Source organism: Marmota flaviventris, chromosome 4, assembly GCF_047511675.1.
Source record: "Marmota flaviventris isolate mMarFla1 chromosome 4, mMarFla1.hap1, whole genome shotgun sequence".
Classification (NCBI taxonomy): domain Eukaryota; kingdom Metazoa; phylum Chordata; class Mammalia; order Rodentia; family Sciuridae; genus Marmota; species Marmota flaviventris.
In genome coordinates this window covers 6,400,232-6,424,268 of record NC_092501.1, presented here as the reverse complement: position 1 = coordinate 6,424,268, position 24,037 = coordinate 6,400,232, and the positions used below count along the sequence as shown (strand labels likewise).

Genomic DNA, 24,037 nt, shown 5'->3' with positions numbered 1-24,037 from the left:
GCCAAAAAATGTCCCCCAATGAGCAGCTCCGTGGTCTGAAAGGGTGGGGAAACAGCCCAATGAGCATCACTGCGGAGGAGCCAATCAGCTGGCAGCTGGAAGTTTGCTGGCAGCTGGAAGTTTGCTGGGGCCCCTTCAGCTGTGGCTCTCAACATCTCCCCCTCTCTGTTTAAACAACAAGCATGTGGCTTAGAGACCGTGCCTGCCTTAGGTTGTCCAATACTACATATGATCCTTACCCATCCTCGGATGAGCTGACCTCAAGGCGTCAGCCTCCTGTCTTAGGTTGGTACCATTGCAATTGGATCTTACCCGTCATTGACTACCGGTCCAGCATACAGCAACACCTGTGGATAGGTCTTTGTACCAGCCGGGGGGTGAGGTTCTTTGCCTCACCTCTGTTGGCCCCCAAATTTTAGCTTTTAACTGAACGCCATCACAAGCAGAAGGGAGGAAGATACACCAAGTCAATTGATGGCTCCTTTTTGGAAAAATTGTACCACCAATGACACCATCAGCAAAAATACCCCAACACTACCACAAGTCGCTGCACCAACAGATAGTTCACAATGCATACAAGTGATACATGGTCTAGGCAAGTTCTGCAAGCAGTTCAGTGATAGCTATTGCAGAAGCTGTAGATTGGTTTTATCTTTGTCTTCACCGGCACTGGGATGAAGATAGAAATTCTGGCAATAATGGCTAAAGAAAAAATTATGTAACATTCCAGAAGGCAATAAAAGAAAACAATTTTCTGAACAATTTACATTATCTTGAACAGAATTATTAAATATAATGAAAAGGAAAGGTGAAAGTAAACAGATCTGTTAACCTCCTTTTTTGTTCACATATTGAAACAATCCTCAACAGCTGTTTACCCAATTTAAATTAAACCGTTTAAATCACATGAATAAAAAAAAATATTTGGATCCATTTTTTCATGAGCACTCATCATATATGATATATGGACATACATACATACAAACATACAACACAAAACACAAGTGTGCACACATAATACATACAACACATAACAGTAAAGGCCTTATAACTTTTTACAGGTGAAATCTTCATTGCAATGTTTAAAAACTCTATAGTCAAAAATAGAACTGATCAGCAAAACATTAACCTAGGTCTGCATGAGCTCAAAAAAACAAAATAGAACTTCATGATGTGGGAAAGGGCAGGAATAAAATAGATATTGAAAAAAGCATTCTGGTTCTGTTGCAGATGTAAGGGTAGCCAAACTGGAGTTCTGGATATCAGCTGTTATGGATTTGAGCCAAATCATCATCTTTTTGGTCTATAGAAATCACTTTAGTTAATCTCTCTGGAATCCAAATCGGCTGCTGTTCTTTCTCCCTGTGGAAACACACAAACAGACCCCCGACTACAGACAATTACTGGGTCAGGACCTTTCCATTGTCCTGTTAGAATATCCTTCCAAAGTATCTTGGGCTTATGTACATTTTTTGGACACATATGCCTTTCCGCAGCACTAAGTCCTGATGAATCTAAATTTAAAAAGTTTATCTTTGGGGAATATATACCCCTTCCCAATTCCCTCTTTTTGCTTTAATAAGTACATTTTAATAGTTTGATGAGCTCTTTCAACTATGCCTTGTCCCTGTGGATTGTATGGGATTCCTGTTACATGAGTAATGCCAAATGATGAGCAAAATTGTTTAAAAGAGGTAGAAGTATAACCAGGGGCATTATCTGTTTTTAACTGTTTTGGAACGCCCACAGTGGCAAAATTTTGTAAGCAGTGAGCTATAATATCTTTAGTTTTTTCTCCGACATGAAGGGAGCCCATCAAAAATCCGGAAAAAGTATCAACTGTAACATGCAAATATTTTAATTTTCCCAATTCTGGCAAGTGTGTGACGTCCATCTGCCAAATATGGTTAGGTATCAGTCCTTTAGGATAGACTCCAAGATTAACTTGTGGTAAAAAGGTCACTGCTGATCCTCATAAGGTCCCTTTCCTAACAACATATCTAGATTTCTCTGAGGATAACCAGCTGCTGCATTTCGCCTAGCCGTCTCCTTGCAAAATTCCTCATTGGCAACCTTCCATAACAGGTATTGTCCTCCATTTAGCACAGCTTTATACATATTAGCCCAATCTGCTGGTGTCATGTTCAGGTTGGTAATGGATTCGACCATGCTTACAGTGAAGGGTGCTTGAGGACCGTAGGTTGTTACAGCAGCTTTTAGCTGCTTCGCTTTTTTGAAATTTAAAGCATGGTGAATTCGCTGCCCTCCTGCCTGCTCAAATACAGGGCATGTTAATATTTGAGATCCTGTCTCAGGATCCCAACTATCAACTGCAGGGGTTGGGGGCTTCCCAGCATATGGAGGTGGCGCTGTTGGTTGGACACTTCTGCCCTCTGGTGATAGAAAGGTGTTAGTAGCAGTCTCCTGTTGTAACTTTTCCCCTGATGGCTTTTTCTGCTCTAAACTTTCTTCCTTTGTCTGACTAGCTTGAGAGACCTTCTCTTTTACTTGAATCTTTTCCTCTGACTAACTTGAGAGGTCTTCTCTTTTACTTGAATCAATATGTCTTCTCCTTCCTCTACCATTGTCTGAACTGAAGGCTTTGGACTAAGCAAACAAGATACAAACGTCCACAATGGCAATGTGCCAACTGGTAGAGTTCCTGGGCTTTTCTTTTCTATTCTTTTTAAATCTTCACCATGATGGTTCCATTGTGATATATTTAACAACTCCTCCTTAAAAAGCCATGGGCTCCATTTTTGTATTGTATCAACGTATGCCCTGACTGTTCTTGATTTTACTGAAATGCCTCCTTCCTCTAACAATTTACTTAACACTCTTTCGGTTTGTTTTTTTACTAATTTCTGATCCCATATTTCTACTATAATACAACCCAACAAGATGACGCCAAACAAAACCGAGACAGAATGAAACAAAAATGGAACAACACAAAATCATTATATCAGCCTTTCTATCCTCCTGAAATGTCCATCCGTCCTTTCTCCCTATCTGTTCCTCAGACGCAAATAGTTTTTCCTCAGATGTGAGCGGTTTTTCTTCCGTCTCACTCATCTCCAGTGACAGGCAACTTAAAACAAAAGCAAAACAAAACAAAAGAAGAATCTTAAAATGGCTACGCATCCTCTCACCCTGCCCTCAGGGGCGAGCAGTTTACCTTATCACTTACCCTCAGTCGTTCCCCCGTACGGGCCACCAAATGCCTCAGTCTGGCTGGGCACAATTCAGGAGCCACTTGTCAAAAGAAACGAACTTTATTTTTAGAACACACACACCGCTCTACACAGCTCTTCAGGAAAACCCTCAGAGCCCAACTGCCACCACCAGCTTTCCACAAGCCTCTCAACCTCCCCCACCCCTCCTGCTCTTGAGGTCGATTGGCTGGGTTCTGTGGGCGGAGCCAAAAAGAGTCCCCCAATGAGCAGCTCCGTGGTCTGAAAGGGCGGGGAAACAGCCCAATGAGCATCACCGCAGAGGAGCCAATCAGTTGGCAGCTAGAAGTTTGCTGGGGCCACTGTGAGCCAATCATCAGCTGGCAGCTGGAAGTTTGCTGGGGCCCCTTTGGCTGTGGCTTTCAACACCCCAGTGACATTTTTTATTTGTTCTTGTTAGATATACATGGCAATACACTGAATTTTGACATACATATGTGGAGTTTAACTTATTAGGATCCCATTCTTGTGGTTGTACATGATATGGAGTTTCACTAGTCATATGTTCATATGTGAACATAGCAAACTTATATCCAGTTCATTCTAATGTTTTCCACTGATTTTTTAAGATTTGTTGTTTTAAAGTTTGAGATTATGCTGCAAAGGAAGACAGCAGCAGTTGTCCCAGGCCCACTTCCACTTCTGACACCAGCCTCAAGTTTGAGGGTCCCATTGATTACCCTCAGGCTCAGCAGTTCACTAGGACATCTCAGTTCACTGAAAGCTGTTCCACTCTTGACTGTGGCTTCTAAGAGAAATAGGGTACATGTCAAAATCAGCCACAAGAAGAGGTACATGGAGCAGAGTCCAGGAGAGTGTTAAGCACAGAGCTTCCAGTTATCTTCTCCAGTGGAGCTACGCGTAGAACGGTACTCCCCTCAGTGGTGTGGAGCATTATGTGCAAGGGAGCTCACCTATGTCTTGGTGTCCAGAGTTTTTGTTGGGATTTAGTCACATAGACGTGGTTAATTGCCACATGGCTGACCTTAGTCTCCCAGTTCTCTGGAGGTTGAGCTATTACCATGAGGCCCAGAAGCCCCCATGATAAGTTACAGTCTTAGATTATCTAGCATGGCCCAAGGCCTCCCAGGTAAGCAGAGATACTTACCATGGGGGACATCCCAAGTGCTAAGAAAGCATTCTCCAGGAGCCAAGGACAAAATGTAGCCCTCCCTCTGGAGAAGACTAATGCTGTAGTGCATGCCACTGCACACACACTGACGCAAGCTCCAAGAGAGTAGGGTCTAAGGTGCTCTGTGCTTTCTGATAGCTTTAGAAACATTTTAACAATAAGTCCTAGAGTAAAATTAAACTCATTCATCCGGTCTGACTTCCTGACTTTGAACAGAAAGATAACATGCTTACTGTACAAATAAGTGCTAAGTGACTTGACCAATGTCAGGCAGCTGGCAAACAGTGGGATGGCTTTCAACCACAGACTCTTCTTGACCCTAGCGCTCCAGATAGGGCTCCTCTTCCAAGGTGTGTTCTCACCTTGAACAAGTCAATAGTGAGGCTGGGGAACAATTAGTATTTATTACTTTGTCTAGACTTAATACTTCTCTCGGGAAAATTAAACAGAAATTAGATTTGCTGGGATTCTCATGAGCTATCCCTATCGCGTTTGAAAACCAGTTTTTCATTACAACATTAACATGGATGAGTTTCTAGGTTGATGGGTAAAAGAAAGATCATTTTGTTTTTACTGTTTTAGGTCAGAATAGCAACGTTGGAAAGTTAAAAACACTCTCTGGGGCTCTGGATATCATGGTGAGGACTGAGCATGCATTCCAGCTCATCCGGAAGGAGCTTGTAGAGGAATTTGACCAGGTAATGAAGAAAATCACCATTTTTATGTGTCTTATGCTAAATGGTGAATGTATATTATGATCATATGGCATTCTTATAAATGTGTCTGTACACACCTACATGTGTGTGTACATATATGCTCTGCATAAAAACATTTTAAGAGTGGTTTGTGCATGTCATAGTCTGTCTTGGATTGCTATAACAAAATCCTGGAGGCTGGATAACTTACAAAGAAGTATTTGTGGTTCACAGTTCTGGTAGCAGAGGGTCCAGACAGCATGGCACCTTGTCCTAGCAAGGCCCCCCTGGCTGTGTCACAACATGTTGGAGAGCCAGAAAAGGAACTCAGCCTGTACTGAAGGGGCCAAGGCACGAGGTGGCTGTTTTCTAGTAGCCTGCTCTTGTGAGAACTAAGCCCATTCCAGGACACCTAACCCACGTGACCTAGTTGCCTCCCACTGGACCGCACCTGTTAAAGCCTTGCCAGCTCAGTACCACCACCTGGAGACCAAGCCGCTCCGAGGGTGAACCATAGAGGTTATGTCTTCAGGGTAGAACTAAAAATTTTGAATAAGTTGCAAGTATATCTTTTATGTATTAAAAGTTTTTTAAGAATATGCTGTATTGATTAGCAAGTTATAAAGGCTCTTCAGCTTTTCTGTTTGGGGTTTGTTTTGCTTTTGTTCTTTAAGAGAAAGAAAAAGCCTGAGCTTCTTTCCATAATTTCCACTATACTTCCTGAAACTTTTGAATGGTGAATGGCTTAAACAGGCTCCAGGGGAAGGAATTTCTAGTTTTCTGGGCAGTCTAGAACTCAAGCTGCCCAGAGAGTCCTGGGTGGTGTCCTTTCTGCCGTGTTCCTGCAGGGAGTGATGCTGGGGAGTCAGGAGCTTGTTGTGCAGGGTTAAGCACTTGGTAGGTGTGGGACACGTTTATTATGTGATTTCAGGTCTGCTTTTTATTTTGTTTTTGGGTTTAAATTAATGGATAAATGAAACTGCAGTTTTGTCATTTTGATATGAAACTACAGTTGCTGGATAGCTTAGTGAAGTTTCATTTTGTTGTTTTTAGCCTAAGGGTGGTGAGACCAGTCCAGCTGCTGATTCTTCTCCTAGTCTTAACAGAGAAGAAGTGATCAAACTCCTCAGTATATTTGAATCTCGATTGTCCTTCCTCCTCCTCCAGTCCATCAAACTGCTGTCTTCAACTAAAAAGAAAACAAGGTGAATTACATGGTTATTTGTGAAAACTTCTTTCTCTATGAAAAGAATATGAATAATCTCAACTGACATTGTAAAAAAATAGTTGTATCCTTTCTTGTCTTTTATTTGGAAAATTCATGATTTTAAGTGGTATTCCTTCTTAACTTCTTCAACTAGGTGAGAAGTGTCTCCATCTGGCCCACTGCATGTCAGTTATGTAGCTGGAAAAGTCTTGCTGCCTAGGGGTAGATACCCTATGGTGATCTGTTCCATTGAAAGGATGAATGGCCCTGAGCTGGAGACTCTAGATATTCCAGATAATACTTCTAAATGTCATCTTTAGTGAGAAGTCCGGGCTGTAGTTGGCTACTCTGGGTGAATTGTACCATAAAAGGAAATGGCAATGGTGTAGGCCTGTAATCCTGGCAACTTGGGAGGCTGAGACAGGAGAAGCACAAATTTGAGACCAGCCTCAGCAATTTAGCAAAACTTAAGCAACTTACCAAGACCCTGTCTCAAAATAAAAAACTGAAAGGGCTGGAGATGTGCCCCTGGATTCAATCCCCAGTAGCCTCTTGCCAAAAAAGAAAAAAAGATGGGAGAACACTGCAGTCCCTCTAAAGCCAGGAAATTGGGAGAAAAAAGGAGTGAGCACCTTGGCCAACATGTTCCCAGGTCCCTCTGTCATCTTGTGCAGTACATGGGTTTGCCCAAGCTTTAATTATGAAAGTATTGACTTAATTTGAAATTGCAGTAAATCAGAAGGATAGTGGGAATAGTATACCTTTCTTCTTAAAAATGTAAGTGCAGTCTGGCTTGTATTACAAAAATTGGAAAATAGAGAAAAGAACTCTCCCATGCATCCATTGTTAGTTATCCTATTTATGTTTACCAATTTATGATATAAGGGTACAGATAATTTTTATCTTTTATTTTCAGTGAAATTCTGTGTGGTATACAGTTCTTCAAGGTTTAATGAGTACATAGATGTATGTCAGTTGTATTTGGGACACAGTACCATTCCTTCACTCCAAAACCTATTTCTCTGCTGGAATTATAGGTCTGATCTTGAACAAGACCACATTTTCATTAGAACCTTAGACATAATTGACCATTGTCATTTGCAGTCCTCTGTGAGCAGTTCCCACCTTGTCATCTGAGTCTGGTTCTGTGGCTCCTTCCTCTCTTGCCAGGATGCTGCTGCCACCTTTCCTTTCACGAACTTAATTATTGAAAACCAAACATCTTGTGTCAGTCAGGAGAGACTGGGGGAAATAATTAGTTTGTCTGGAAAGTTCTTATATCTTTGACCTGCTAGGCCGTTGGTGTGGAGAATTGAGTTCATTCTGTAGCCTGGAGCTGAGCTGCGGTTAGGATTTTTTCTTGTCATGGTTATTACGCATATGCCACAGGCTTAGTTCTAGCAATGTAATAGTCCCCTGTTAGCTGTAGTTCCCCTCACTGAGATTTGTTTACCCACGGTCAGCTGTGGTGCCAAAATACTAAATGGAAAATTTAAGAAGCAAGTCTTTGCACAGCATTCTGAGTAGCATGATGAACTTTCATACTGTCCCACCAGGACGTGAGCTGTCCTGTGCCCAGAGTGTGCATGTGTGTGCACTTCCACCCACTGATCATTAGCAGCCTCCAGTCATGAGTTTCTCTGTTGCAGTGGCTGTGCTTGCGTTTCAGTCACTTAGATTACATAATAATGACTCAAAGCTCAACGGTAGCTGTGGTGGCAACTCAAGATACAAAGAAAAGTCTAAGGTGAAAAGGTGATAGTTCTTGACTTAAGAAAAAGTAGGTCTAGGTCGAGGCGGCTGAGGTCTGTGCTCTTTCTGTGCCTAATTTATAATATACACAGGTGTGTATATATAGGAGCAAACGTGGCATATGTGGGGTCAGTACTGTATATTACTTTCAGGCATCTACTGGGGGGTCTTGAAAAGTATCCCTAGATAAGGGGAAATGACTGTACCTGGCATTTAGAGTGGGGCAGGTCTGCAGGAGTGGTTCTCAGTGTCTGTTCCACTTGGAGCGATAGATCATCCCTGCATGCTGCACCTGGCAGAGTGCCTCTCTACGGTGTCACGGCCTTGCCAGCTATATTCCACTGACACTTGTTCTTTGGTGCTTGTTAGTCTGTTTGGGAGAGGAGGGGACCAGTTGGCCAGACTTCTTAGTTGTTTGGGGTGCACCTCAGTCTTGGCAGACTTGTTGCATTTGAATCATTCTCTGTAGCCTGAGGAGCGCTCTTCTCTGGGGAAGTCTCAGTGTGGAGTATACTGCCATCTCACTCAGCCCTGTGGGTGATCTTCAGTGTCTGCCACAGCAGGTCCTGGTACACAGTAGGGTGTGCTGATGTGTTCAGTGAAGTTGACAGATAAATCCATCTTTTCGAAGAATCAGAAAGGAAAGTAGATAGTGCATGTAGTGACACACAGTTGATAAAGTGATTGTGGCTTTTCTAGCTTGACAACAATAGGTAACTTTAAAATGTTTACTAGTTTTCACAAGATGGCAATATAAATATATGATATGTGAGAAACAGTAATTCATTGATTTGCACAAATTGATGACAGGTATAACACTTATGATAGTGTTATAACAGTCCTATGCATGATCTAAATAATTTTTATCTTAGTGGAGGGTTTCCTAACCTGTTTGTTCAAGTTATTAATATTCTGTTGAAGACAGTTTTAATTTAGAGTTTCATGCATGATACATAAAATAATTAGAAAATTTGGGATTTTTTTTTTTTTTTCAGATTTATTAAAGACTGTTAAATGTTGTTACAGCAAAGCTGAGTATGGTGGCGCACACCTGTAGTCCCAGCCGTTGGGAGGCTGAGGCAGGAGGATTGCGAGTTCAAAACCTGCCTCAGCAAAAGTGAGGCGCTAAGCAACTCAGTGAGACCCTGTCTCTAGATAAAATACAAAATAGGGCTGGGGATGTGGCTCAGTGGTCAAGTGCCCCTGAGTTCAATCTCTGTACTGAAAAATATATATATATAATTACAACAAATATATCGAAGGGTTAGAAATAGAACTTTATTAGTCATTAAGGCAGTGCCTCTTTCTGTCTCACTTCACTAACAGGCAAGTAAAACCTCTGATTCTGTGTGAAGAGGCCTCCTGCGTAGGCCTTGTTATTCCACAAAGCAGTGTGGATCCCCTTGTAGATGATAGGGAAATAAGAATGAGACCTTAAAAGAAAGGAAACATTAATTTGTTTCGTTTTTGACTGCTATTCCTCTCCAGCCCCCTAAGGGAAGAAATAAAAATAAAAAGCAAATTGGACATAATAATAAGAAATCCCAATTTTCTTAAATTGCTACAGAATTACAGTGAAATCTAAGAAAATTAAGATGCATTTAATTTGTTCAAGAATTTTTATTTTCAGCTCATGAAGGTACTTCATCATGTGTCAACTGCGTTGGCATTGTCCTGCTAGAATAATAGTTCATTAGGTTGTGGGGGGTCTGATTTGTTGTTTTTCTTTTGGGATTAAGAATTTTATTTGCTCTTATACTGTACTTTTATATTCATTGCTTTAGAGAAAGAGACCTCTTGACATTTTGGTGGCTTTGGGGTTTAATTTAATGGGGAAAAAAATGAAAAAGTAGAAGTAATCTCTGCCAATGACACCACTGAAGAGAATGGATTCAGGAAGGGCATGATTTGTAGAAACTAAGAGATGAAGATCTAAAATGTAGAAGTACCATCTGAAGAAATCAAAGGGTTTAGAATTTGATCCCAGTGACCATCAATTATCTTTAGGCACCCAGCTAAAGTAACCAAATGATGTTATTGTCCTCAAAAAATAATTTATATTTCAAATGCCTTTTCTTATTGTTAAATGTTATTGCCTGATTACTGTCAAAAATAATGTGCATTTCCTATAAGGTTATCAGGAGTTCTGATTAGTAATACTACCCCTCCAAAAAAACTAAAACACAGCCAGTCTTAAGTCCAAGTACAGACAGTGAATGAATTATGAGTGGTATGCTGTGGCAGGTTTGGGGGAAGAAAGACTTTCCTGATACAAAGAAGTGGGAATTGGAAGGGAGGAATTATCTTCTACAGGGGGCAGCCGGCTGCAGAAGAGGGGTGAATGGAGCCTGGAACCTAGGAAAGAGGGGAACCTGACAGCCAGGCTTGGTGGGGACGGCATAGCACCCAGGTGCTCTCTTTGGCAGGCCCAGAGGTCTCTTGGGCAAGGGGAGAGAATTTGCACGCTAGGAAGGAGAAAGAGCACAGCATTAGAAATTGGGAAACGAGCCCTGCATGGTGGCACATGCCTTTAATCCCAACAGCTTGGGAGGCGGAGGCAGGAGAATTGCGAGTTCAAAGCCAGCCTCAGCAACTTAGCAAGGCCCTAAGCAACCTAGTGAGACCTGTCTCAAAAGACAAAAAGGGCTGGCGATGTCGCTCAGTGGTTAAGCACCTTTAGGTTCCATCCCTGGTACCAAGGGGGGAAAAATAGTGGGAAACATGACGTTTTGACCCTGATCCAAATTGTCAACTTTTGGGGGCCTTATCTTTTACGGTAAAATCAAATCAGTCCTTGCTTTGCGAGGGGCAACGTTGTCCTGTGGAGGTGTGTCACATTTTGCTAGGAGCCGTGAAACTGCTGGCTTGTGAGCTGGGTCTCTTATACATGTAGACGCATTAAAAGGAGGGTGGCTAGAATTGAACTGCCATGTAATTACTAGTCTTGCATCTCATACATTAATCCATTATAAGGGGTAAATATTTTCAGAACCAATTAAACTTTTACAGTGGAGTGGTGTAATATGTACCTCAGTGGAGGAGCATCTTCACCAGAAGGTGCACCAGTGTCCTTAGACAGCATGGGGGTGCTGCCATCCTGTGACTCTGCTCGATGTCCTAGGTGGCTCCAATGCAAGAGCTGGCGTTCTGCAGTTGGTTCAGAGTATAGGAGACAGGAGTGGTGGTGCAGGCCCATGATCCTAACTGCTCAGGAGGTTGAAGTGGGAGGATCATGAGTTTGAAGCCAGCCTGAGCATTTTAGGAAGCCTCTGATTTAGAACAAAAGGGCTGAAGGTACAATTCAGTGGTAGACTATGTGTGAGGCCCTAGGTTCAGTCTCTAATACTGCAAAAAAAAAAATACAAAGTAGAGGAAAGCCATCTGGCTTTCCAGTGCCCTCAACCATATCAACTCTGTTTCTTTTAGGGGATGTGACAGTCGTCTGCCACTGTCTGTTTTGTTTTCTTCTGGTGCTGGAGGTTGAACTCGGGTCCTGGAGCATGCTAGGCATGCACTCCACCACTGAGCTGCATCCCCAGCATAGTTGTCCACTGTACATCTTCTCCCAGTGTCTCACCACCACCCCTCACACAAAACAGGGACTTTTGTCCGTTTGGTTCACTACCAAGAGCAGTTCCTGGCAGAGGACGTGAACAGATAAAAGGCTTTAACTCAGTTTTAGTTGATGTATTGACATGAGTGTCAAGACAGGTCTAGGAACAGAAGATAGACGGTAGGTATGGGGAGGCACTGGGAGACCTGCTTCTCTGTGTAGCACCACTGCTGTGCTGTTACTGTTTCCAGATCCCTTCACTGTGCCCTTCACCTGTTGTTCTTTTTTTTTTTTTTTGGCGGGGGGACCCCAGCAATAACATTGAAGAAGATGGACTTCTCAAATCCAACAAGCAAATTTACTCCCAGCTTTTGAGAGCTACTGCAAACAAAAGTGCAAGTCTTTTGGAAAGAATTGATGTCATCATCCATTTGCTGGGGCAGCTTGCTCATGGGGGCAGCGGAGTAAGCAGCGGCGCCGTTCAGTGACCTCGCGCAGAGCTGCGTCTGCAGACGTGCTGACAGTGCCTTCTGACCACAGGAGTGGCTTTGTCCATTCGGTGCTGAGTTTCATTAAATGTGAGGAAATACCCATTTGAAACAGGCATGCACTTATTTCTCATGACAGACAGACAATGGTGAGTTCTTTGGCTTCTTCGTTTGAAGTGCTAAAGCCAGAACTGAACTGAAAGCTTCAGCTTTTATTTCTATGAGACGTACATGGTACCTCAATATTAATAGACTTTCTGTTATGCAATTATACTTTCAGATATTTTTGAAGTATCTTGGATAACAAAGGTTTAAGATATTATTTTGGATAAAATGTTGCTTCCACCAAGAGAACCTTTTATCCAAATGATATTACAGGTTCAAATGGGTTAAAGAAACTTCCTATAAATCTACAATATTTCCTTCCAAATTGCACAAGAGCGTCCCCTTTGTGAATTTCAGTGCAGGAGTTTTGAAGACTAGCCATTGTGCACTACTCTATATTTAATGCATGTTTTGAAGGGATTCACTTTTCTTCAACTTTATATGACAGTTGATCAGGAATAGTATTATTTCCCCTCCCCTCCTTTTTCATTTTAAACTTGAAACTGTGAATAAGGTAAAAAACAAAACTATTTTGAATAAACTATTTATTTAAAATATCTTATTTTCCATTTTTTCATTCCTCACATTAAATTGTGATTTGAACTCAGTTTAATAATTACAAAATAAAGATCATAACGTTAAAAGTAAAACTTTGCCATCCACTCAGTTTTCACTGGAATATTTCACTTACTCCTTGCTGTGTGTGGGTCTTGTCTGATTGCATACATACACTTCCCCGCCCCACAAAGCCTCCAGTGTATACAAGGCTGTACTTGTCCCTTATGATCAATACTCAATTTCAAGAAATGGTGTAACGTGGGAGTCGGATTCTTTCATGTGGTGGTGAGAGTCTGGGCCCCTGTGCCACTGACTGTGGTTATGACAAGCCTGCTGGCTGGGCTCAGTGGCAGGAATGGGCTTCAGGCCCAGGGATGGTTGGTTTCATTGTGCAGATCCTCTGTGTTGACCAGCAGCCCCTCCACACCAACCACACCTGAAAGAATCCAAGCTCCACCACAAAGTTGTCTGGAGTAAACTGGTTTCAAGCTAAATTTTCACAAACTGCTTGTTCCTTACATAGAGAATCCTGAGTGTTTTCATGGAAAATGAATTGACACCTATCAGCTTGGCAGAACTCTTTTACCATTTGTCTAGTTCTTTGACTTACATCATTCTTGGGACAGATTTGCATCAGTTTACAAAAGTTAATCATTGAAGCATTTAAAGTTTTGCCTAAGTGGTTAAAGCATTTGCTCCAAATCAGCAGTGTCTCCTTCTGGCAGGGCTTCATTTTCTTTCCCTGGCAGCTGGAGTCCACACAGAACAGTGTTGCTTCCCTCTGCTCTTTAGCCCGGGGCACCTCCAGTGGTTATATCGCCCTCTGGGTTCATGGATTCAAAAAGGATTTTCCTTCTTGGGTAGAACGAGCTGGAGTTAGGGATGTTAGGGTTACTTTTCTTGTCTCCTATCCTTTCCCCTTAGCTAAACAGACTTTTAGTTGAGAGGAAAATTGATTTTAAGCAAGAAAATATAAATTCTGTCTTCTTTTGTCAAAACAATGACATGAAGATTTCTACAGAGGGAATAAAAAATTCCTTTTTAAATATATTTGTAATTTGCTGGGTTTAATTTAAAGCTTCTTACAGTGCCTCTGTTTTAAATGTTCCATTAGGAGAAATGTGGTTATTTGTGTCCTGGTCACTGAGGCTACTGCATCTTTCAGTTAATTTCATTGCCAAATTTTGCCCACATCATTACATATGGGATTATGGTTTTCTTCCTTTTTTTTTTTCTTTTCCCTGTGTGTGTGTGGTGTGTGTTAAGAATTAACAGCCAGGGCTGGAGATATGTGGCTCACTGACAGAGCTCATGCCCAGCATGCATGAGGTCTGGGTTCCATCTCCAGTACCACCAAAAAATATCATATTAAGCATATTAAACTTGAAGGAACATCATGCCTGTCCTAAATATAACTGATATGGAGAAAATAAAACTATCCAACTAGCTCCCAGAGCTCTATTTTGGTGGTCTGACTATCACACAAGTGTTTGTTGCTCTGCAGGGAAAGTAGAACACCAAATGAATTTCAGCAAGACAAAAGCTCCTCTGTTCAGGACCAATGAGATGCAGGCCTATGTGTGCAAACAGCACAGCTGGTGTCAGGGCCAGAGGCCATCACAGGTTTAACAAGTGAACTTCAGCATCTCAGGCTGGAAACATGCACTGTGTCTGTCCTGCCTTGCAGGAAGATCAAGACAGACATGTGAAAACCTTTCATATACTTTCACCTATCATTATGACGAGGGGTGTGTGTGTGGGTATATGTATATGTGTGTGTATGTATGTACATACATATGTATGTACCTACATATATAATATATATATGGGGTTTTTTGTTACTGGGGATTGAACCCAGGGGTGCTTAGCCATTAAGCCACATCGTCAGCCCCTTTTTAGATTTTTATTTTAAGACAGGGTCTCACTAAGTTGCTGAAGCTGGCTTTGAACTCGAGATCCTCCTGCCTCAGCCTCCTGAGCTGCTGGGATTACAGGCATGTACCACTGCAGCTGGTACTTAATTCAAATTCTGTGCCTTTTCCCATCACGTTGTTTTAAGTGCAGTAAGCATACACTTACACCATGGCACTGGCAGCCTCCCCATCCCCGTGCAGCAGGGCTGGGTGCATTGTTGGGGTGCAGCTGCAGAGTTCCACACAGAACCGAAAGCAAATGTGAGGCTGCCTCAGGGTGCTTGTTTGTGTGTGGGGGGGAGATTTTCTGAAAAGTTAATAAAATTATTTGGCAGTTGATTGGTTTTGCCTGAGCAATTGATCTTAAAACCAAATATTTTAAAAGTTTAAGCAAGTTTTTTTTTTTTTTTTTTCCATTGATTTTAACTTGGGGAGCTATATTCACTTCTTTGTAAAAGAAGTCAGACTTTTTCTCTTCGAAAAAAATCTTACCCTGTTTGAGTTTTCCTCATTACATGTCCAGTGTGGAGGTGTGGACATCACAAACATCAAACCACTTCTCTGAAATAGACCTTTTTGGAAATACACCATTAGAAGGAAGCCAGGAATTCTGTTGTTTGTCTTTGTCATTAACTACTTTCCAATAGGCATTGCCTTTGAAAAAGAAAATGGAGCCATGTGCATAGGAATAGTAAGCTGAATCTATATTTCTAAAGGGATGGTTGTGTGGTCTTATTGCTGGAAAAACTTCAGTAATCTTCTTTGGATAAGAATTCAGTACTTGGTTTCTGTTGACATCAAATGCAAATACCTGCAAACAAATTAGAGAGTAAGACTGTTCTGAAGTTCATTGATATTTAGGTTAACTTCAGCAGTGAGTTAATTACATCCAACTGTGCACTGAGTTCTTTAGACCTGAAGTTCTAAATAGTTCTCCACCTAATGATCTGCCACTGCTATTAGACCTGAAGCAAGGAGAACAGCTTTCAACTGAGAATTTTGTTCATTCGACACATCTCAGACGGGAATACAGAAGCAGTGCTACTTACAAAGGACACCTTGAAGAAGTAAATTAGCTGTTGCCTTCTGTCATAAAAGGCAGTGTCCAGGGGACTGGGGATGCCAGGAAACCCTTCTGAAATCAGTTTGGGGTAGCTTCTTCCTTCTTCATCTGTGTGGGCCTGGTCCTTGTCACTGTCATATCTCCAGTATTGATTTCCTGAGTGTCAACCAAAAATACAAATATGGCTTTTAAATCACAGGAAACCTGATGGACAGCCTCCTATACAGGCCCAGCCCATTCTGCATATGCTCTGCCAGATTCCCAGAGAAAGCTGGGCTTGTGGCACCTACTGAAGTCTCAGTGGTTTTCCCAGGTTTTGGATGACTTCTCAATTTGACCCCAATAACGTTTTCTGTACTTGACACTGCTGCAACTAGATTGTTGATGGTGTCTCACAGAGAGCCCTGATCTATTCACATCGTCCTGTTGGCTCTCAAAAATGTGGTCTCTTTCACCTGAGCATCTTGATTTTTTTTTCCTCTTTCATGGTCCAACAATGTCCTTTTGCATGTTAGTGGCCCACGTGTTGGCCCAGAATCACTTTCCTACTCTAATTGATACAAGGTCTCTTAACAGAAGAAATCCCGATGCTTATTCCTGGGTTATACCTTTTCCAGTGTTTTTTAACCATCTGTCTCTCCATCCCCATTTTGCAAATAAGGAAACTGGAGTAGAGCCTCGAAGTGACTTGTGCAAATTCAGAGTCCACCCAGACCCACTATCCTGATAAATAATATACTCCGGTTAATTTTGTTTTAACATTCAAATGCTAATTTAATGCTCTGAAACAGGAGAGGATTATTCTAGGCTTTCCTTTTTAGTTCTTAAAGATATGACCTGTTGTCAGCACACAATAGAATAAATAAATCTGCTGAGTTAGACACATCTGTTTGCACAACTCATGGCGTACTCAAGTAGTGACATCCCTTAGCAACCACACACGCACTACAATTGGCACTGAGATGTCCCAGTGGAGCAGCAATTCACTCTAACTGGGATTTTTTAGAATTTAAAATATTTACAGCAAATTAAAGATGTTTTTAAAGCAGTCCCCCATCATGACCTAATTCTGTACTGACTCCTTGTTGCCAATGTAAGTTCTTTAAAGCACTGAAAAAATCTTGTGTGATATGAAGGGAACTAAAGACCAAATCTAGACATAGGATCCTGATAATAAAGTTTGCATATGACGTTCTCGCAGTTTAGCTCTTGCTTTGTTAACTCTGAGCAGTTTAATGCAGCATAGTTTGGATCACTGAGATTCAAGTTCAAGAGGTACACACAACATTCCTGCAAAGGAAAGAGCAGGAGCCACAACATCACGTTTGGGATTGGATTGCAGCCCACTGGGTTTGCGAAGCAGCGTGTCTGCATGAGCTGGGTGTGGAGATGCTGGACAGGGTGGCTTGTGAATAAGGAGAACAGCAGCAAGACAGCCCCAACCTGCTCTTCACATGGTCACCCCACCCTGGCCGAATCACCTCCTGCAAAACACTGCTCTTCCCTGTTCAGAAATTGATTCCTTGCTACCCGCTGGATGAAGTCCAGACCCTGGTTACTCCATTTGAGGCTCTCCAAGGTCGGACCACCAGTCTTCTCAGAATCTCATCCCATGTGGGTCCCCTGTCCCCCTTCAATGGAGTCCACAGATGAGCCTTTTCCATTCCCCACTCCTGCTGCTTGTCTCTGGCCACTGCACACACCCACACTGCAGTCTGGGTGCCCTCCTCTAGGCATTCCGGATCTCTCCCATCCTTAGTCCAGGGCAAGTCCTGACTTCTGGAATACTAGCATGGATTCCAGGTGGCAGTGGTCACCTCCCTGCTCGGCCTGCCCCCTGGAATTATGCCTGTGTTGCTAGCCTTCCAGGGCATCCTTTTTCCTCCAGAACCAGGTAACAGTGCTTTGTCAACTACTTCAAGTGTCTAGCAAAGTTCTTTACACATCCATTCAGTGACGTTAAGTGCCTTCTTGTAAAAGATCAGGGACACGACCCAACCCCTGTTCCCACAAAGCTCGCAGTCCAATGGGGCAGACTGGAATCAAGCAAGTAATTACCAGAGCATTACAGTAGATTCCATGGTAGGGACTCAGAACATTTATTCTGAATGCATTTCTCTTATTAAGAGAAATGGCGAGGGCTGGGGTTGTGGCTCAGTGGTAGAATGCTTGCCTAACATGTAAAGCACCAGGTTCGATTCTCAGCACTGCATATAAATAAAAAATAAAGTCCATAGACAACTAAAAATATTTTTTTAAAAAAGAGCAATGAGGCCACCCATGAAGAATCTTTACCTTTAAAAAAATAACGTTCGTCTCTTCTCCATGTCCAGATGTGGACGAACGCATCTATCTTTCGTGCTGGGATTCCGTGCCAGCCAGTGAGGATTGGAAGAGGATCCCCATAGCGGGTCCTGTTGTTTCGATTTTCATAAAGCCAGTACCAGCTGTTGCGGAAGAAATAGGTGCTGAACCTCACCATCACCTCACCATATTGGTTTCTCTCTTTGCGAATCCAGTCAAATGCAGTATCAAATGATCCTTCACATGAACCTGAAAAGAAAAATCCGGCCACCTGTCACATGGTACAAATGTCAACTTTCAGGTGTGACTGGATAGAGATAATTGCAAATCTGGGGTTTTCTATTGACACACCTTAAAGCAAGACACCATCTGCTATTAGACGTGGGCTGAGCAGAAACAGGGACCCAGGTTGCCTGCAAGAGTCCAGCCACACGAGTTGCTCATAATGCTCTCAGACTTGGACTGAATGCCAAGTTTTATGACCACCTGATTTCTCTTTTGATGGCCAGTCTGACTTCATTAGAGGAAGGCCCTCTGGTTCTGGGCACACACTAGAGGAAGAGCTCCACTGGGGAAATAAGTGTGTCCTGGCTTCCATTGTCTCCAAAGGCCCTGAGTGCCAAGAACAGAAACAGGGTGGTCTCCGTGAGGCTCCTTTACATGGGAAGGGGAAGCCTAGCTTTCCTTGCCTTGGGCATCTGTGTTAAATCACTGATCATTTTCATTAAATAATGACCCATAAGTACCTCAGCCTGAACAACTAAATAAAAATTAAAGCTGCCGCTGCAAGCTTAATCAGTTCTTTGCCTTAGAATTGCTAGAAAGCTCCCAGTGGCTTCCCCTTGGTGCTCCTGTGTGATACTGAGGCACAGGTCAGCCTTTCTCCCAGCCAACACAGGCGGCATGTGGAGGAGAGGGCTGGAGGATTGTCCACGGGGAGTGTGCTTTGCCTACCTGTGTCCTTCACCTGTGGCTGCAGTCAGAGCAGGGCCACATTTAACTAAGGAAATTGTCCCGTGGAGTTAGGGGACAAATACTTAGTGGAACTTTGTGCTCCCTGGGGACCTGCCTCTCACTGAGCGGCAAGCAGGGTCCTGGTGTGTCTTGGCACCCTGAGTGTCCTCTGGGAGCTCTGGGGAGAACCGGCCCAAGAGCTGTCTTACCATACAGTCTCTGGATTGCTTTTCTATCTGACCAGTCCAGCTCAAACGCAGGTTTCTGGGGAATGTAATTTGGTTGCATTATGGATCCCATCCTGTAGGTGTGAGGCAGGCCGAGGACATGGCCAATTTCATGGACAGCCACCTAGGAGGGCAACACAAACCATGGGTGCAGGGCCAATCCTGGGCCTTTGAGTACCACTGGGACTGGTCCCTGAATTACAGAGGACAGGCCTGTGCCTCACTGGTGCTGTGCTTTTTCAGGAAAAGGGGAACATGGTGAGAACTAGGAAGCATCCCCAGACCCTCCAGCCACCTCAGGGCATGCACATGCCGTGGTAGGCCCTGGCTTTCAGACTGGGCCCGTGCTGCCTGCCCTTTCCTGCTCAGTAGAGCAGCATGAGCTACTTACTTTGAGAAGGCTGATGCCTGTGTCACTCGTGGGTGGTGTGAAGTGCTCATCATCATCAAAGTGAATATCGCCCAGGTGCCAGGCATGTGCAAACTCCTGTCCGCTCCCATCAAACACCCGAGGACAGCCCAGGTGCCGGCCTGGCAAGGGGACAGAGTGGTTCTGGTGAGTGAGGGGTGCCCATTGCAGATTCCCTACCTAACCAGACAGACTTGACAGCAGTCAGCCTCCAGGAGCTTGCACCAGGGGCAGGAGCGGGCATGGCCACAACTGGGTTAATTGCCGCCAGGAGGAGGAGTGCCGAGCTCAGGAGGAGGAGTGCGGAGCCATGGTCATCTACAAACTCATCATGAAGTACAGACTATAGCAAAGGAGCAGGTTCCAAAGCTGGGAGCAGCAGGGAGAGGAGTGTGGGGACGGGGAGATGGGTGATGTCTGAAGTGCTCACGGAGGGGAGGGCACTGGAACTGGGTCCTGACAGCTGGAAGGTCCCTGAAGGTCGCTGTCCCTTATATGCTTTTTCAACAAGCCGTGCCCCATGCACTCTCACTGAGACACTGATTCAGCAAGACCAGGACAGCCAGGAGCTGCCCTGGTTCACACACGGGGCACAGAGATGTTAGGATATTTGTCCAAATCTTACCAGCTAAGAGTTGGTGGTACCTGTGGGTGACCCTGGCTATCTCCTTACTCAGGTCAATGTTATATACCCATGGCTTCTCCACAGGAGGACCAGGGAGGGCGCGTGTGTGGAGTCTTGGTGGCATACTGAATGCTCCAGGTGAGCAAGCTCCTACAGCTGGCCTGCACCCATGGGCCCACCTCCTCTGAGGGGAGCAGGCTGGCCTTGGTGTCCCCTGTGACCACTCCAGGTGCCCTGCTAGGTGACAGATCCATCCCTTTTCTGGTAAGTTCTAAGATGGTAACATTAATAGAGGGCTTACATCTGCCTCTCCCTGTTGGGTGTCACCTCAGAACAAGCCAGGGAGAGCAGTTGCACCACCTTTCTGCAGGTGACTGAGGCAACCAGGGTGGGACTGACTCCAGGAAGCCCAGCGCCCAGCATGCAGGTGAGGAACCCGGAGGGAAAGGCCGAAGGTGTGTGCTTGCAGAGTGGGCAGGAAGCGTGGGGGGTCCTGAACCTGCCCCTTATTACCTCTCCCAAAACCCAGTTTTATGTCCACTGTGGCCCCAGGAGCAGTGAGATCCTCCCGGAAGTCCAGCGGTGTCACCTCACTCCACATCCTGAAGGCCAGTCTGAAGATGTATCTCTGCTCGTCCACAGAGAGCTGGCTGCTGTAGGCCTCACCCACCAGTCGCCAGGTCAGGGTCTTTTTGGAGAAGGCCCTCAGGGCCCCACTGTCTGAGGAGTCCTCCTGCTGCCCACCTGGCCTGGGTAGCAGCATTTGTAGGAATCGCTTTGATCGGGCCCTGGGCCGTGGGTCTGAAGGGGTCGACAGGGCTGGCAGCCGGGTGTCAGGGACACCACAGCGAGGCCTGTTCATGGCCTCCAGGGTAGCTGCATCCAGCTTCCCACTGGCTGGCAGCGCATTCACTCTCTGGAACCTGCGCACAGCTTCGGCCAGGGTGGGGCCCACAGGGGCTGCTGCTGGCTCCTTGGGGCTGGGACCCCAGGCTGAAGGCCCCTCCGACCAGCCATATCTGGATAAGAACTTCTGTGGGAGAGAAATGCACCCAAGTCCAAGGGGCTGCCACCCGCAGGGCCTTCCCACTGCCCCATGCCTGCCCTGACCAGGGACTATATGACAGAAAGGAGATAGAGGGAGAAGAAAGAGACAGAGGGAGGGAGACAGGGCGTGGAGAGAGTGGCCGAAGGTGAGGGCAGTGTGCAGGTGGTTGGCTGGGCTGGCTGAAATCATGGCACCATGTGGCCTGAGGAGGGGCAGAATTGGAGCAGGCCGGGTGGGAGTGGGGATGGTAGGAGGAGAGGCATGTCGGGAGATGAGGGGTCAGGACTGGAGGAAGCGCACTGAGGTCATGGGATATAAATAGGGGAGGCTGCAGTGTCTGGCCCAGGTGCTAGAGACTACAAGTGAGGGGCCTGGGAGTGGCAAATTCCACCCCAGCACAGGGAGGGGAGGGAGCACCACAGCCCTTGGTCCTGGCAGCCACAGCAGACCCAGCCAGCCCCCTTCTCAAGACCCTCCACCTTCAGGAACACCAGATCCAGGGCTTAATGTGGAAGATTCTGATCATCTGCTTGTGGAGTATAGTGACCACTAGGACTGCAGGGTCACGCTCCCTGTCCAACCCATGTCATGAAGAAATCTCATGAGAGCCTTTGTCCAGGTCATGGTGGAGCTCCAGCAGAGTCAATGGATGCCACCCTCAGATGGCTCTGCTGACGATCCTAGATTTTGCAGTAGGGCGTCTTTGCTAGAGCTGTCCCTTTCTCCAGAGAGCGCTCTTCAAACAGTGCCTTAGCCTCTTACTACCTCTCTTGCATTTAGAAAAGCAATGATATTCAAGTCTGTGGTTCTTTTGCACAGGGCAACATTAATCACTGACTAGAGGCTGACCCAGGGGTTGTCAATCAACATTAGGTTGGGTTAGAGTGTGGTTGGTGGTGGAGCGCTTGCTGAGCATGCACAGGGCCCTGGGATCTAGCCCAGCACTGCAAAAACCAATAGTGAACATCAGGTTAAGCACAGAGCCATGTCCTGCTAGAACCATGGAAATCTTGCTCCCCACAAGGTCTGCAGCCATGCCCTGTCTGTGGACACGTGTCCACACATCATGTGCATGTGGACGATGCTACTCTTGGAGTCTTTCTCCTACCTGAGCAGCATGGAGGTCAGTGATGGGCTTGGCCCTGCGCAGCGGGGATGGTTCCAGGTCCGAGCGGTCCCGGCTGTGGAAGAGGGTCTCTGCCTGGGCAGGCCAGGGGACAGCCAGGCAGCTGAGCAACAGTGTCGGACACAAGACAGAGAAAGCCAGCATGGCCCAGCCTGGATTCTGGCCCTCTTGTCTTGCTTTGTCCCCGTCTCTCCTCCTTAATGAGCAGGGCCTGGAACGCTTTTATGAGCAAACAAGCTTTCTCACCCAGTCTCGAAGTGTGCCCTCTGAGAGGCCGCTCAGCAGCCCTGGCAGGCTGCCTTTGAAGACCCCAGGGCCACCCTTCTTGTTAGTATGAGAACTCTCTCCTCATCCTCCTGTGTTTGCCACATCCTCAGGGAATTCCTTCCCCAAGTTGCAGATACCTGAGAATCTCAGCACTCTGGCGATGTGCACGTGGATGAGCACTGCATTCTCCTACCTGAAGTAATATCCGGGAGGGCAGAAGGCATCGTGAGAAGATGAGATCTGGGCACAGAGACAGGAGGGAGGCGTTCCCGTTCGATCTGGCTTGAAGGTTGCATTGTAGGCAAGGGGCAAGAGCAAAGGCCCTGCACAGGAACCAGCTGGGCAATTCCGTAGCACTCGGGAAGGAAGGAGACAGCGTGGCTGGACCTGAGTGAAGGGAGGGGAGGGAAGGAGAGCAGGGGATGGTCCAGGGGAAAGACCTGTGTGGCAGGGGAGCTGTTTGGATTTTGTTCTAAATTGCATGGAACTTTTTGGTGGAGTGAGACTAATTCTTAAGGAATCTCCTGAGACTAAATCTTAAGGAATCTCTGTGGAGCTTTGAGACGGGTGGAGCCTGGGTTTCCTAGGTGGAACCTTCCTGGCCCCCTGCACCCTTCTGTGTTGCTCTTATGGCTCTACAGCCCAGGAACCCTCACCGGGACCCAGGACAGGGGCTTTAGGGGGAAGGGGACTAAGTGCCAGGGGATCTGTTTGTCTCACACTTGATAATTCAGCAGCAAGGCAACACCTGTGACACTGGGAAGGGAAGTGGTACTCGTGAGGAGCTTGGACATCTCCAAGATCCATGCACAGCTGTGTTCTGACCAGCAGAGAAGATGGAGCTGGCAGTCCTTCCCACTTTGCTAGCTCTGGCCAAAGTCTGTGCTTCTCAAAGTCAGACCTTAAACCCTGCATGACAGCCATCCCTCCTGGGGATAGGATGGTCTCTCCTAGGGCTTGCTGTGGATTGAATGTTTGTGTCCCCTCCTAAATAAACATTGCAACGTAACCCCCAAAGCAAGTGTCAAACTGGAGGGCCTTTCAGGGGCCATTAGGCCAGAAGGGATCTGCTGTGTGAATGGATTGTTATGCTTATAAAAGAGGCTTCAGAGGGCATTGGTTCTTTGCCCTCCCATCCCCTCTGCATGTGAGGACAAAATTCAAGGCCATCTTGAAGAGGAGACCAGGCCTCCATGAGACACTGAACTTGCTGTCATCTTGATCTTGGATTTCCCAGACTCTAAATTTTTAGTATTTAAAAATTACTAAGGTATTTTGTCATAGCAGCACAAATGCACTAAGACAGAGATCGGAGACTTGAGGAATTCATTCCTAAAGGGTCTTGTTCCTTAAAATTATTTGTGTCTGTGTATGCTGTTGG

The 24,037-nt window shown here is 45.2% G+C and overlaps 2 protein-coding genes across 3 annotated transcripts in view; one reads left to right on the top strand and one right to left on the bottom strand.

Moving 5' to 3' along the window:
• The window catches only part of Edrf1 (erythroid differentiation regulatory factor 1), a 42,224-nt gene extending 29,505 nt beyond the window's left edge, over nt 1-12,719 (top strand). For both annotated transcript variants that reach the window (XM_027929995.2, XM_027929994.2), the window contains 3 exons: nt 4,945-5,060; nt 6,111-6,262; nt 11,883-12,719. In XM_027929995.2, coding sequence (XP_027785796.1) covers nt 4,945-5,060; nt 6,111-6,262; nt 11,883-12,057 — 443 coding nt within the window. In that variant the 3' untranslated portion in view covers nt 12,058-12,719. The remainder of the gene's footprint in view (nt 1-4,944; nt 5,061-6,110; nt 6,263-11,882) is intronic.
• Nucleotides 12,720-15,144: 2,425 nt separating this feature from the next.
• Mmp21 (matrix metallopeptidase 21) lies at nt 15,145-22,533 on the bottom strand. Its single transcript, XM_027929866.2, has 7 exons — nt 22,372-22,533; nt 20,729-21,248; nt 19,573-19,712; nt 19,164-19,305; nt 17,992-18,249; nt 15,683-15,852; nt 15,145-15,444 (listed from the first exon to the last, which is right to left on the bottom strand). Exons 1-7 carry the CDS (start codon nt 22,531-22,533, stop codon nt 15,145-15,147), a joined length of 1,692 nt encoding a protein of 563 aa, XP_027785667.1.
• Nucleotides 22,534-24,037: the final 1,504 nt, after the last annotated feature.

What these genes read in the sequence shown, in the direction of transcription:
- Mmp21 (XM_027929866.2), bottom strand. Translation starts at nt 22,533, where the DNA reads ATGCTGGCTTTCTCTGTCTTGTGTCCGACACTGTTGCTCAGCTGCCTG. An exon ending in CAGGCATCAGCCTTCTCAAA is followed by an intron (nt 19,306 to 19,572) that starts GTAAGTAGCTCA and finishes TTGCCCTCCTAG; the next exon opens with GTGGCTGTCCATGAAATTGG. An exon ending in AGCAATCCAGAGACTGTATG is followed by an intron (nt 18,250 to 19,163) that starts GTAAGACAGCTC and finishes TTTTCTTTTCAG; the next exon opens with GTTCATGTGAAGGATCATTT.